This window comes from Galeopterus variegatus, unplaced genomic scaffold (genome assembly GCF_000696425.1).
Source record: "Galeopterus variegatus unplaced genomic scaffold, G_variegatus-3.0.2 Scaffold7687, whole genome shotgun sequence".
NCBI lineage: Eukaryota > Metazoa > Chordata > Mammalia > Dermoptera > Cynocephalidae > Galeopterus > Galeopterus variegatus.
In genome coordinates, this window is record NW_007733798.1 from 64,116 (window position 1) to 78,358 (window position 14,243).

The window sequence follows — 14,243 nt, forward strand, 5'->3', positions numbered from 1 at the left end:
CCCTTGGCTTGGTGTCGCCCGCACCATGCTCAGCCAGTGAGAGCACCGGTCATCCTTATATAGGATCCGCTGCTGCGCTTCCAAGCGCTGCACTCTCCCGAGTGCGCCACGGGACCGGCCCTCCTGTACAATTAACAACAAATAGGCACATAAGTGGTCATCCAACTCCTGCCTCAAGCCCATGAAGCCCCAGCTCTCTGTCCTTTGGGCACTGTGATAAGACTCAAGTGAGGATTTGTTTGACCACCCATAGAAAGGTGATCCTTCACAGAATAGCACTCAATCCCTGGAACTCTGAAGGATATAAACTGCTGGCTAGCCAGATGCTTATACTCCTGTTTGCAATGATGAGGGATGTACTATAGTTTTAAACAAACTGCATGTCTTGAAAACCACTCATGTCACCAAGAAAATCACTTTGCTAATTAACTTTCTAGTTCTGATGAGGTAGTGTTAGCTGAAGGGCTGTAACACAGCATCCACAGGGTAGTAAATTCAATAAACATTTATCTTCACTGTGAGTAGTTAGAGCCAGGATTCTGCCTGTGGACAGGTGTTCTTTCCCCTCATATCTAAGGGGGCCTAATTCAAGAGTCAGGTGGTGCACACTGGGAACAGCTGCTTCAGCCTCTCTAGGGGGAAGCCTGGAAATCGGTAATTTTGACATGTGCCCAAAGTGATGCTTCAGATTAAACAAGTTTCAGAATTGCTGTCCTACCGTATATTTACCCGTGTCCCACGCTCGGGCCTGTCATGTTGTAGATCATCCTATTTTGGGGGAGAAGTGGGGGTCATGAGCTGGAAGCCATTACTTTGAGCCCTGCCTGCCTCATCAACAACTCTCCTGGGATCTCCTTTCTTGAAATTCAGGGTTTTGCTTTGGTTTTGATTTTCTTAAAATGTAAAATTTGCCAGTTCTCAACTATGGTTGGTCCTTTTGAATTCTTCAGTTCACGGCCTATTTTTAACCAGCCTGGGCTCCTCTGGAAAGCTAATGTGCACGCTTTTTTCTCATCACTGATCGCTGGTGAAAATGTTAAATATCCCCAGTCTCAACCCCTTCCCCTCAGCACTTCATCTCTGCCTCCAGGTTGAATCTAAATCACTAGGTTTGCCGTTCCTGGCAGTAGTGTACAAAAGAGGAATTGTGGCATGAGCGGGTTTTTTCAGCTCACTTGATGAACACGCCTCACCAGATGGGACTGAGACCTCCAAAGACCAGGCCTTTCGTACCTTTGTATCTCCTGACCAACACTCCATGGGTACTGCACGCCAGGGAAGAGCACTGAGAAGCCAGGATGGATGTTATGCAATTCCCCTCTCACGGAGGTTATGGTCTGTGCGATCTAAAGCAGATAAACCAACAATTGGAATCCTGGGTTAGAAGTTATGAGATTGCAGAGGACGTGGAGCCTGCCCACTTGGGATTAGAGGGTGGGAGCAGGGAAGCCGACATGGAGAGGAAGACAATGAGCCCGCTCCTGAGGGAGAGGGAGTCTTTTCAGAAGTTAGGGAATGGCACACGGAGCCAGTGCAGTCATGCTTCGGGGTCTCTCTTCATGAGTGGATATTTCCTTTTCTGTTTAATGGGTGAGGAACTGATATAAGTTAAGTTAAAGGACTGACAGCTCACCAAGAGGTCCTGGGTCCTCCAGGCCTGGAAAGTGAGTAAACTAGTGCACTTTCCATAATCCATGACATAACTTTTGGGCTTTGCTTTGGTTCTTTCATATTTTCTGAGTCCTGGGTCCATTTAAGAACCTGATAAAAGCTAGGTACCCTCTCCCTGAAGAACAGAACAAAACAAAAAAAACCCCATATGCACATATATACAATATTTAGACTTCAGTTCCAAGGGGTTCAGTGACCCTGTGAAGCCCTTTAATCCCAGTTAGGAAGGCCTACTTTAGGGGCTGCCCCACTCATCAGCAGGTCTCTAGGATTAGGATATCCCCACCCCCAGTAAAATCATGAAGTGAGGGACTAAAAGTCATGTGGAACTGATTGCTTATGTGCTATTTAAGTCCTTTCTAAGCTAGTCTGTCACATGTTGTTTAAGCTTATGCTTGAAAACTTCCAGAGATGGAAATGTATTGTTTCTTGACGCAATTCTTTCCCTCTTGGGTAGCCCTGTTAAAATTCTTCCTTATACTAAGCCGACACTGGTTTCTTGAATTTTTATTCCTGGTTTTGTTCAGCATGGCCTGGAACAAGAGTAGATCATTTATTTTTCAATCATCTCTGCTCACCTCTCCCACCCTCCATGAATTTAAAGTCTTTTATTTGGGGGCTTGGGTCCTGAGGCCAATGGGAAATCATTCACCATACAATGTGGAAATCTCTATTATAAGCATTTCCCAACCTGTCTTCTGCAAGCTGTCTTGAGAGAATAAAATCTTCCTGAATGAATGAAGTGTTCCAAGGTTGAATAAATATCAGGGCTGCTGCATTCAACTTTTTTCTTCTAGGAGAGTCACAATGCACGTTAACATATTAAAAGCTCTGATAAGTCCTACGATAAAGACTTTTTCATGGTTGTATTACCATTCTGAGAAGTATGTTTTTGCTGACACTGGATTAAAAATTGCTACTCTTTATAAGAGTTTTTTAAGGCGCATAGAGAATGAATCTTTTAAGGGAGCTAATCACCCCCAAATTAATTTTCCCTCTTTTTCCTACATAGCCTCTTGATTTTGAAACAGCTGCTATTTCCAACATTGTGGTACAAGCGGAAAATCCTGAGCCTCTGGTATCTGGTGTAACGTACAATGCAAGCTCTTTGGCTACGTTCAAGCTTATTGTGACAGATGTGAATGAAGCACCCATATTTTCTCAAGATGTATTCCAAGCAAAAGTCAGTGAGGATGCAGCTGTAGGCACTAAGGTGGGCAGCGTGACTGCCAAGGATCCAGAAGGTCTGAACGTAAGGTAAAAGAGAACAGTCCTGGGCTGTAACCGAGGCCAGTGGGGAGGAGAAGGGGCGGGGAGGGGTGGGGAAGCTGGTCTGTGCTGACTCCAGGACTGTCCCCTAATGGAGCAGCCAGCTATCTGAAGCAGTGTCCCAGTGCATGAGGTGAATTTGGCCTTCATTCAGGCAGGTGTCAGACCCTGGGGAGTATTCCACTTGATGGGGGTTCATTAGTGAGAACCTAGGCTCACACAGGGAAGCAGCATCAGATTGCATTCCAGCCCACCTGCTGCAGGTCCCAGCTGAGAGCTGGTGAGCCAGAGCCAGGCCCTGTGTCTGAACCAGTGATGTGGACTGGGGTTTGGGGAAGGGTTCCAGCCCCTGATGCAGATTGAAATTCTAGACAGAGAGAATAAAGCATAAGCCCAACTGGACTACTAGGCTGCCCTGCAGGGTTAAGGGAATCTTCTAGATGTAGAGTGCATAGATTCCTTTGGTCTCCAGAGAGCTGGTCTGGGGCAGCAAGACTCATTCCAGGTCCCTCCCCTGGAGAGGCTAATGTTCAGGCTGAGGTGGCTTAACAAAATGTGTAAATATTTCCATTTTAGCAATTCTCAATCACTTTTTTAATGCCACAGGACCTACACAGATGTGCCTTAAAAATGTTCAATGATGATTAATTTGCTCAAGATATGTATGTATATATATCTATATCAGTATAATACCTACAAAATCTTTAAGATCATATAGTTAATAAACACATAGATAGGACTTGAACTCAGATCAGCATGACTTAAACCAATGCAGTGATTACAAATGACAATTCCTTAAGTTCTTTAAACATTTGAGGGGAGTCTTGCCTTCCACTGAGCTATCCTTTAAACACTTAGAATCAGCTCTTAGGCCTTTTTCTGATTGTCAAGGAGTAAAGTTACCACCTACTATTTTACTCTCTGGTTTCATTAAGACAGGATAGAACAGTAGGGGATATACTCTATGGTTTAGTGTAGATACTACACTATGTATCAGAGTCACAAATTATGATGGGATGCAAAATAGTTAAATTTTTATAGCCATTTATTTAGCAAATGCTTCCACCTCCTTTATGGAAATGCTATAACAATCATTGGTCACAGACAAGTGAGTAAAAATTTTAGTTTGTAAATGAGGAAAACAGGCATTTAAGCAAATTTCTGTGATGGAACAAGGAAACAATATAATATAAATACTGTTAGGTTGAGGTCACAAAGATAAGGTCAGCAAGAGAGACTGAGGTATGTCCTGTAAGACAGTTTTGAAAGACAAGTGAAAAAAGTGAATGAAGAAAAACCAACAGTGCAGATGTTAGTAGTAAGTCCATGAAGGATGGCTTCAAAGTTTTGAGCAATTTAATTCTCCAGCTACACAAACTTAGAATCCTTTAGCACCCAATGGGTCCTGATCCAGTCTATCAGAAAATCCTATAGATTCTTTCACTGAAATATATCTGGAATCCAAATGCTTCTCACTACTTCCAGCGTGGTCCAAGGCACCACTGTCTCTGTTCTGGATGAATCCTTGCCCTTCCCATCTCCCATACCATCCTGAGTCTATTTGCTGCAGTCAGACTGATTCTTTAAAAAAGTAAGTCAGATCACCTGACTCCTCTTTTAAAACTCTTCAAAGCAATCCCCTCTCTTTCTGGATTGAATCCCAAGTAGAAAGGATTTCTTGTCCACCCCAACACATAGATACCACAGTGCTTGGCATAGAGAATATATTACAAAAATACATTGGGAAAATTAATTTAACTAGTACATTGTTTTTTAATCATTTTTTTGTTCTTGGACATGTAAGCTGTTTCCAATATTTCTTTTATTATAGAAAATGTTTTGAGTATATGTATGCATGTTATCCTTTTTTAACTTCTATTACATTTTTCTTTAGGTAAGATTTCCAGGAGTAGGATTGTTTGGTCTAAAGATACAGACATTCCTATAGCTACGATGTGTTGCTTTCCAAAGGGCTGTACCGATTGGTTTTCCTGTGGTTCTAGTGTTTTCTCTCAAATTCATCTTTCATACACCTACCAATGAGTTCCACTGAGAACAAGAATACGACTGGCTCACCTTCCTGCTTAATGCTATTTGATGGCTGCTTATTGTTTCTTATGATCTGGCTCTTCAAATCTCTGGCCTCATGCTTTGCCACCCACTGTTTCTCATTTATATCCCAATGAGTTCCACTGAGAACAAGAATACGACTGGCTCACCTTCCTGCTTAATGCTATTTGATGGCTGCTTATTGTTTCTCATGATCTGGCTCTTCAAATCTCTGGCCTCATGCTTTGCCACCCACTGTTTCTCATTTATATCCCAACTCTCCCCATACCACCCAGCTCTGCCTCTGCCTCTCTGCTTTAGTTCATGTGCTCTTCTGCTTGAAGCATCCCTTTTCTAAGATCTACTCCTCCAGAAAGACTTCTCTGATACCCATCAGTTTCTCTGGGATCCCAGAGGGCCCCTTCCGTTATATTACCACATTATTGGAATTGTCTGCATGCCTGTCTCCTCCCCCAGCCTGAGACCCCTTCCATAGGTCCTTCTTTGGTGCACTGCCTGATATTGCTAAGCACTAAATAGAAATTGGTGGAGTGAGAAACTCACCGTGCCATCAGTAGTCTATGAATATTCACCCATCTCACTCGGTGTCTCCACTACCGGGTGTTCAAGTTTCCCAAGAGGGGTTGGTTTGCTAAGAGGTTTTAAAAGACATGAATACTTCCAGGTTGCTGCCCATCAGTTTCTCTGGGATCCCAGAGGGCCCCTTCCGTTATATTACCACGTTATTGGAATTGTCTGCATGCCTGTCTCCTCCCCCAGCCTGAGACCCCTTCCATAGGTCCTNATGTGTTGCTTTCCAAAGGGCTGTACCGATTGGTTTTCCTGTGGTTCTAGTGTTTTCTCTCAAATTCATCTTTCATACACCTAGCAATGAGTTCCACTGAGAACAAGAATACGACTGGCTCACCTTCCTGCTTAATGCTATTTGATGGCTGCTTATTGTTTCTTATGATCTGGCTCTTCAAATCTCTGGCCTCATGCTTTGCCACCCACTGTTTCTCATTTATATCCCAACTCTCCCCATACCACCCAGCTCTGCCTCTGCCTCTCTGCTTTAGTTCATGTGCTCTTCTGCTTGAAGCATCCCTTTTCTAAGATCTACTCCTCCAGAAAGACTTCTCTGATACCCATCAGTTTCTCTGGGATCCCAGAGGGCCCCTTCCGTTATATTACCACGTTATTGGAATTGTCTGCATGCCTGTCTCCTCCCCCAGCCTGAGACCCCTTCCATAGGTCCTTCTTTGGTGCACTGCCTGATATTGCTAAGCACTAAATAGAAATTGGTGGAGTGAGAAACTCACCGTGCCATCAGTAGTCTATGAATATTCACCCATCTCACTCGGTGTCTCCACTACCGGGTGTTCAAGTTTCCCAAGAGGGGTTGGTTTGCTAAGAGGTTTTAAAAGACATGAATACTTCCAGGTTGCTTTAATTTGAATTCTTTGATTGCCAGAAAAATTTAACTTTTTCCCCAGAGTTCGTAACTATACTTTTCCTGATAAAACAAGTACAAACACCACATTGTAAACATGAATAAATCTTCCTTTTGATACTTTTCCTGATAAAACAAGTACAAACACCACATTGTAAACATGAATAAAGACAGATGAAATGCCAAAAGAGCATTAATAATAACGATCCTTTCAAGATGTTGTAAATGACATGCAAATGATAATGCAGATAGAACAGTATGGTGTGTGAACTGTCTTCACATTTTCATGCAAAGTAACGCAAGCTTTTTGTTCTCTTTTGCTGTTTTCACTTTATGAAGTTATTCACTGAGAGGCGACTCGAGAGGTTGGCTTAAAATTCACCCCGTCACTGGTGAGATTTCTAGCGTGGCTCCTCTGGACAGGGAAGCTCAGAGTCTCTATCGGGTACGAGTGGTGGCCACTGAAGTAGGTGAGCAGAAAAAGAAAACATAGATGATCAGGGGATGTGTCAGTAGAAGTGGGAGGGAGGGTAAGAAGCTTGCTGGGGTCAAAGCACATCACTACCTTACAGTGGGAGGATGAGAAGGGCACACAGTGTGGGGAGTGCTCACACCTTCCTGGTTTTGTTAAAGATGGAGCCCCCGTGCCCCTAGCAGGGCCCTACCTGGGAGTCGGCTAGGCTTCAGGGATGCTGCTTGCTCTGAGGTTTCCTGCAGGAGCTGCAGATGCTTCCAGGAAGGTTCCCAGCTGAGTCACCTCCCTTCCATCAAAGTGGTTGTGGTTTCTTCTGGGAGCTAGGACTGGAGTCAGAGCACTGCCCTGTGCACCTAGCTAACTATTTGTTCCACCAATCTTAGACTGCATCCCTGCAGATCTCATTCTTTTTAAAGGAGAAAATACTTCGTGCAGTGCTTTCCACTTTGATATGTGTCAGAATAACCTGGGGAGCTTATTCAATATAGATCCTGGATGGGTGGTCCACCCCTGCAGATTCTGATTCACTAGGTTTGGATAGACCCGGGTATCTGTGTTTTGATGAAAGAGGGTGAACTTTTGAAAGGAAAAACTATTTTATATATTATATATTTTATATTATACAAGGTAAGCCCAGGATGTTTGAAGCATCTCTGTATGATCTTCGCATCCCATCTAATTCAGCTGTGGTATTATATATCACCCACTGGCTCTGAACATGGAGTTCCAGGGAATTTTTAAATTAAAAATAAACTCACAGGAATAGTATGCTTACCAGTGATAAGGCTGGTAATATAACTTTGAGTTTTTTTGCATTTAAAGGAATTTTCCAGCTTACGGTAGGAATTCTGTTGATCTTATGCTGATTGGAGGCCCTAATAAGCTAGTAAATATATCTGCTTGGTTTATGAGAATTCAACAAATTACTACTAAAGAAATATGGTTTTAGACCAAAAAATAAACTTTCAAAGTGTGAGGTCCAGGGTTGGGAGCTGGAATGGAGAACAGAGAAGGGAATCATAAAAATGATCCTTGCATGTGAAAAGACTATGAAATTAAGAAAAACAAATACTGCAGTGAAACCAGAGTGGGTAGGAATGCAGAACTGTGTGCTGATTTTGGAATGGCTGCATGTGAGTGGACGGGCCTTGCTGGGGCAGGTCAGGGACAGGCTCTCTTTCTCTGTCGCTTGCTTAAAGTTAAGTGCATTCCACTATCACATTGTGTACATTTACTCTTAATTTAAAATCTCCCAGTTAATCAGCAAGAAGTTCCCGGCTGAGCCTTTATGCTGTGCAGTCCCCTACATCATACCATGGGGATCAACACTTCACTTTGGGTGTGTCCAGGGGCTTTCTCTCATTTTAGAAGTTTCAAGAATAAAAAACAGGGTCCAAAATCCTGTTCCATTTTTAGTTGTTGGCACTGAAATGATATAAATACATGAAAAGACTTCAAGAACACACTGGCTTTTTCTCCTTTGGTTAAGTGTAGTCAGGGACATAGAAGACAGTTGAAAAAAAAAGTGAGAAAACAGGGTTTACTGGAATCAAAGCAGGTCCTGAGTCAAAGAGTGCAGAAAGAGTACCTGTGATTATGTCAGGGAGAAATTAACAGTCAATGTTTACATTGTACTGAGAGTCCTGTGGTAAGAACTTAGTGTTATAACTTACTCCTCAAACAAAGAGTGCAGAAAGAGTACCTGTGATTATGTCAGGGAGAAATTAACAGTCAATGTTTACATGTACTGAGAGTCCTGTGGTAAGAACTTAGTGTAATAACTTACTCCTCAAATGATGCTATGAGTTAGGTACCATTATTGACCATATTTTATGGATGAGGAAACCAAGGTACTGAGAAATTAAGTAACTTCCTTAAGATCACACAGCGACCAGCTGGTCATGCTGCAGAGTCTACGTTTTTCACCACTACTGCATAGTAAATAACACTTGTGCAGCCCTTTCTAGAACATTCCCTTACATGTGGGATCCTCACAAAGCCCACGTTTCACAGCTGAGGAGATGAGACTTAGAAAACTTGACTGACATGCCTATGGTGTGGTAAGGAGCAACTGAGGGTGTGGGTGCTAGAGTTAGACCCCCTGGATTAGAAGCCTCGCTACTTCTCACTAGCTGTGTGACCTTGGGCAAGTCACACAACTTATCATCTGTACACGTACAGAGTTGTTTTGAAGTAATACATGTAAAACATTAGCACATAGATCTTAGTTACTATCATTGAGAGTTTTTAATCAGTAATAAAACCAGGTCTTTGATTCTAAAAGCTTATCTTCTTTCTCCTGCCTTAGTATACATAAGTGCTTGAATTTTATTTTTATAATTTTTAGTTACTATCATTGAGAGTTTTTAATCAGTAATAAAACCAGGTCTTTGATTCTAAAAGCTAATCTTCTTTCTCCTGCCTTAGTATACATAAGTGCTTGAATTTTATTTTTATAATTTAAAAATTTTTTTTATTTTTATTGATTACATATATTCATGGAGAATTTTAATTGTTCTTCAAGAAATGGAAATATTAAGAGGAAAATGAGTGAGCTGATACCATGTTTCAATCATTCAATTCCTTAGGTGGGTCCTCCTTGAGTGCCACAACGGATTTCCTCCTGACCCTCACTGATGTGAATGACAACCCCCCGAGGCTAGTGAAGAACTACACAGGCTTATTCCTCTGCTATCCCCTTAATGCACCCGGAAGTGTCATTTTCGAGGCCACTGATGATGATCAGCAGTCATTACGGGGTCTCCACTTTACATTTTCCCTCGGCAGTGAAAGCTTACAAGACCACTGGGAAGTTTCCAGAATCAATGGTGAGTTGTCAAAAGTATATAGAGAAATTCACTGATGGATGATGAAATTAGGTTTTGTTGGTGGGTCCGCAGTACTCAACACCAGTTTTCTTCCACGCTCCAGGAAGGAAGTTCATGCTTCAGAAACTCTTCTAGGGAAGGTCTCCAGAGGGGATAAACCCCCTGGCTTTGGAGGGAGGAGAGATTATTACTACACAGCATCCCTCTTAGTGTAAATGGATAGTTGGACAATCTGAGCATCATTTGCAAAATTTCCAATGACAGCTAAGAATCAGATTTCATAATTATGTTTACAAACTTGATTGAAATATAATTGACACATAAATATCTTCAACATGTACAATTTTATAAGAATTGATTGTGTATATGCTACTGAAGCCATCAGCACAATCAAGATAACATTTCCCCTACCCCCCAAAGATTTTTCATACCCTGTTGTAATCCCTACTTCCCAACCCACTCCACCCATTCCCCTCCCCAGACAAATGCTGATCTGCTTTCTGTCACTAGATTAGTTTACATTTTCAAAAATTGTATCTAAATGGAATAATACAATATGTACACTTTTTGTCTGGCTTCTTTCACTTAGCACAATTATTGTGATGTATCTGTGTTGTGTATATCAATACTTCATTTCCTTTTACTGTGAAGTCGAATTCCATTGTATGATCACATCAATTTATACATTCACCTGTTGACTGCCATTTAGGTTGTTTCCAATTTTTGCTATAACAAACAAAGCTGCTATGAACATTTGTGAACAAGTATTTTGTAGGGGCATATGCTTTCATTTTTCTTGGTCAAATACCAACGAGTTGGAATGGCTGGATCATAGGGTAGGTGTGTGGTTATGTTTTTAAGAAAATGTCAAACTGCTTTCTAAATTGTTCTTAACATTTTGTATTCCCACCAATATGAGAGTTCCAGTTGTTCAACATTCTCCCCAACTTGCTATGCTCAGACTTTTAAATTTTAGCCAGTTTGATAGGCATGGAGTAGTATCTCATTATGGTTTTAATATGTATTTCCCTAATGACTAATGAGTATTTTTCCATGTGCTGATTTGCCATGTGTACAAAGGTACTTCAAAAAGTTCATGGAAATCTTCATACTATCTTTTAATTCTATTTTCCACAAACTTTTTGAAGTACCCTCATATATCTTCATTGATGAAATGGCTGGTCAGATGTTGTACCCATTTTAAAAATTGGGCTGTGTGGCTTCTATTGTCAAAGTATAAGCATTCTTTATACGTAATAGATACATGTGTTTTGTCAGGTATATCTTTTGTAAGTATTTTTTTCTAGGACATGGCTTGCATTTTTGTCTTTTTTTTTCTTTTATAATTTGTGATTTTTAAAATGTGTAACATTTAAGAATTTTTTGCCAAACCCAAGGTCACTAAAATATTTTTACTATTTTTTCTTCCCTCAAATTTTACAGTTTTAGCTTTTACATTTAGTTCTATACTCTATTTTACATTAATTTTGTATAGAATATGTAGTAAAGATCAAGGTTCGTTGTTTTTAATATGGCTATCTAATTGTTCTAACGCCATTTAAAATATTATCCTTTTCACATTGAATTGTCTTGTCAACTTTGGCAAAAATCACGTGACCACATACATATGGATCTATTTCTGAACTTTCTTTTCTCTTTCATTGATTTGATTCTATCTTTATACCAATACCACATTGTCTTGATTACTGTAGCTCTATAAAAAGACTTGAAATCAGGTAGTGTAACTTTTCTAACTGTGTTCTTTTTCAAAATAATTCTATTCTGGATCTTTTGCATTTCTTCTTTTTTTTTTGTCTTTTTTTGTGTCCGGCAACGGATCGCAACCCTCGTTCCGCACCTCGCTCAGCCAGTGAGCGGGAACTGGTCTGTATGTGGGATCCGAACCCTCGGCGGGAGCAGTGCGCCACCGGGCCGGCGGATCTTTTGCATTTCTATGATAATTTTAGAGTGTAGCTTATTCATTTCTACCAAAAAAAAAAAAAAAAAAAAAAAGCCTATTGGGATTGTGTTGAATCCACAGTGAAGTCTGGGAGAGAAGTGACATCTTAACAAAATTGAGTCTTCCAATTTGTGAGTATGATATATATCTCCATTTATTTAAGTCTTTCTTAATTTCTCTCAGCCACATGTTTTAACTTTCAGTGTATAGTTCTTGCAGACTTTTCTCTAAGTATTAAATATTTTTTATGCTATTCTAAATATTTAAAAAATTTTCAATTCCTACATGTTTCTAGGATATAGAAATAGAATTAATTTTTGTATGTTAATCTTGTATCCTACAACCTTGCTGACCTCATTTATTCTCATCTTTTTTTTTAAATCCCATAGTTTTTTTTTTAAGTGGACAATCATGTAATCTGTAAATAACGACAGTTTTACTTCTTCCTTTCCAATCTGCATGCCTTTTGTTTCTTTATTTTGCCTTATTACTGGCTAAAACCTTCAGTACGATGTTGAATAGAGGCAGTGAGAGCAGAAATACTTGACATATTCCTGATTTTAGGGAGAAAGCATTCAGGTTTTTACCATTAAGTGTGATGTTAGCTGTAGGGTTTTTGTAGATGATCCTTATTATTAGATTGATGACTTAACCACCTATTCCTAATTTGCTGAGAGTTTTTTTCCTTTCTTAATCAGAAATGGATGTTAAAAATTTCAAGTGCTTTTTCTGCATCTATTAAGATTATGGTAGATTTGTTGTTTTGGTCTGTTAATTGGTGAATTATATTTGTCTACTTTTGAATATACTTTTTTGAAACCCAACATTCCATTTCTGGGATAAAGCCTCCTTGGTGATGAAATACTATCATCTCTATATATTGTTGGATTTGACTTGCTAAAATTTTAAGAATTTTTGCATCTGTATTGATGAGAAATATGGGAATAGAATTAATTTTTGTATGTTAATCTTGTATCCTACAACCTTGCTGACCTCATTTATTCTCATCTTTTTTTTTAAATCCCATAGTTTTTTTTTAAGTGGACAATCATGTAATCTGTAAATAACGACAGTTTTACTTCTTCCTTTCCAATCTGCATGCCTTTTGTTTCTTTATTTTGCCTTATTACTGGCTAAAACCTTCAGTACGATGTTGAATAGAGGCAGTGAGAGCAGAAATACTTGACATATTCCTGATTTTAGGGAGAAAGCATTCAGGTTTTTACCATTAAGTGTGATGTTAGCTGTAGGGTTTTTGTAGATGATCCTTATTATTAGATTGATGACTTAACCACCTATTCCTAATTTGCTGAGAGTTTTTTTCCTTTCTTAATCAGAAATGGATGTTAAAAATTTCAAGTGCTTTTTCTGCATCTATTAAGATTATGGTAGATTTGTTGTTTTGGTCTGTTAATTGGTGAATTATATTTGTCTACTTTTGAATATACTTTTTTGAAACCCAACATTCCATTTCTGGGATAAAGCCTCCTTGGTGATGAAATACTATCATCTCTATATATTGTTGGATTTGACTTGCTAAAATTTTAAGAATTTTTGCATCTGTATTGATGAGAAATATGGGTCTATTTTTCTTGTTATCTTTGTCTGGTTTTGGCATCAGAGTTATGCTAGCCACATAGAATGAATTAGGAAGTGTTCTTCCTTTTCAATTATCTGGAAGAGTTTATGGTATTTCTTCCTTAAAGTTTGGGAGAATTTACCAGTGAAGCCTTCTGGGCCTGGAGTTTTTCGTGTGTAAAGTTTTAACTACAAATTCAATTTCTTTAATAGATATAGGGCTATTTGATTTATATATTTTTCCTTGGTTGAGCTTGTCAGTTTGTATCTTTCAAATAATTTATTGCCATATAGTTATTCATATTATTTTATTATTCTCTTAACATCTGAAGAATAGAGAGATATCACCTCATTCTGATATTGACAAATTATGTCTTTTCTTCCTTATGAATCTGGCTAGAAGTTTATTGGTTTTATTGACATTCTCAAAGAACCAGCTTTTGGTTTCATTGATTTTTCTGTTTTGTATTTCATTGCTCGAATATTTATTATTTCCTTTATTCTTCTTATGTTGTGTTTAATTTGTTCTTGTTCTATCAGTTTCTCTCTTCATGCTACTTTAGCCACATTCCACAAAGTTTGATATATTGTTTTCATTTTCATTCAGTTTAAAATACTTTATAATTTCCCTTCAGATTTCTTCTGTGAACCATGGGTTATTTAGAAGTGTTATTTAGTTTCCAAATGCTTCCTACATCTTTCTGGTTTCTAAATTAATTCTATCATGACCAGAGAACATATGACTGGGATACTTTTAAATTTCAGACTTTTTGTCTTATTTCTCCACTGTCTTCTGCTTTGCATAGTTTCTTCTTTGTTCCCTTGAATGTAATGTGTTTTTTCCTCTGGATGCTTGCAAGATATTCTATCTCTGATTTGGAGTAATTTGAGGATTATGTTTTTTGGTATAGTTTTGTTTTTCTTATTCCTGAGGTTTGCTATCTTCTTGGATCTGAGGAT

The 14,243-nt window shown here is 39.2% G+C and overlaps 1 protein-coding gene across 1 annotated transcript in view; it reads left to right on the plus strand.

The window, feature by feature from the left end:
* Positions 1 to 14,243, plus strand: part of CDH17 (cadherin 17, LI cadherin (liver-intestine)) — an 81,226-nt gene that overhangs the window by 62,126 nt on the left and 4,857 nt on the right. Inside the window, exons 13-15 of the mRNA XM_008592216.1 lie at positions 2,684 to 2,928; positions 6,782 to 6,912; positions 9,506 to 9,745. Coding sequence (XP_008590438.1) covers positions 2,684 to 2,928; positions 6,782 to 6,912; positions 9,506 to 9,745 — 616 coding nt within the window. The remainder of the gene's footprint in view (positions 1 to 2,683; positions 2,929 to 6,781; positions 6,913 to 9,505; positions 9,746 to 14,243) is intronic.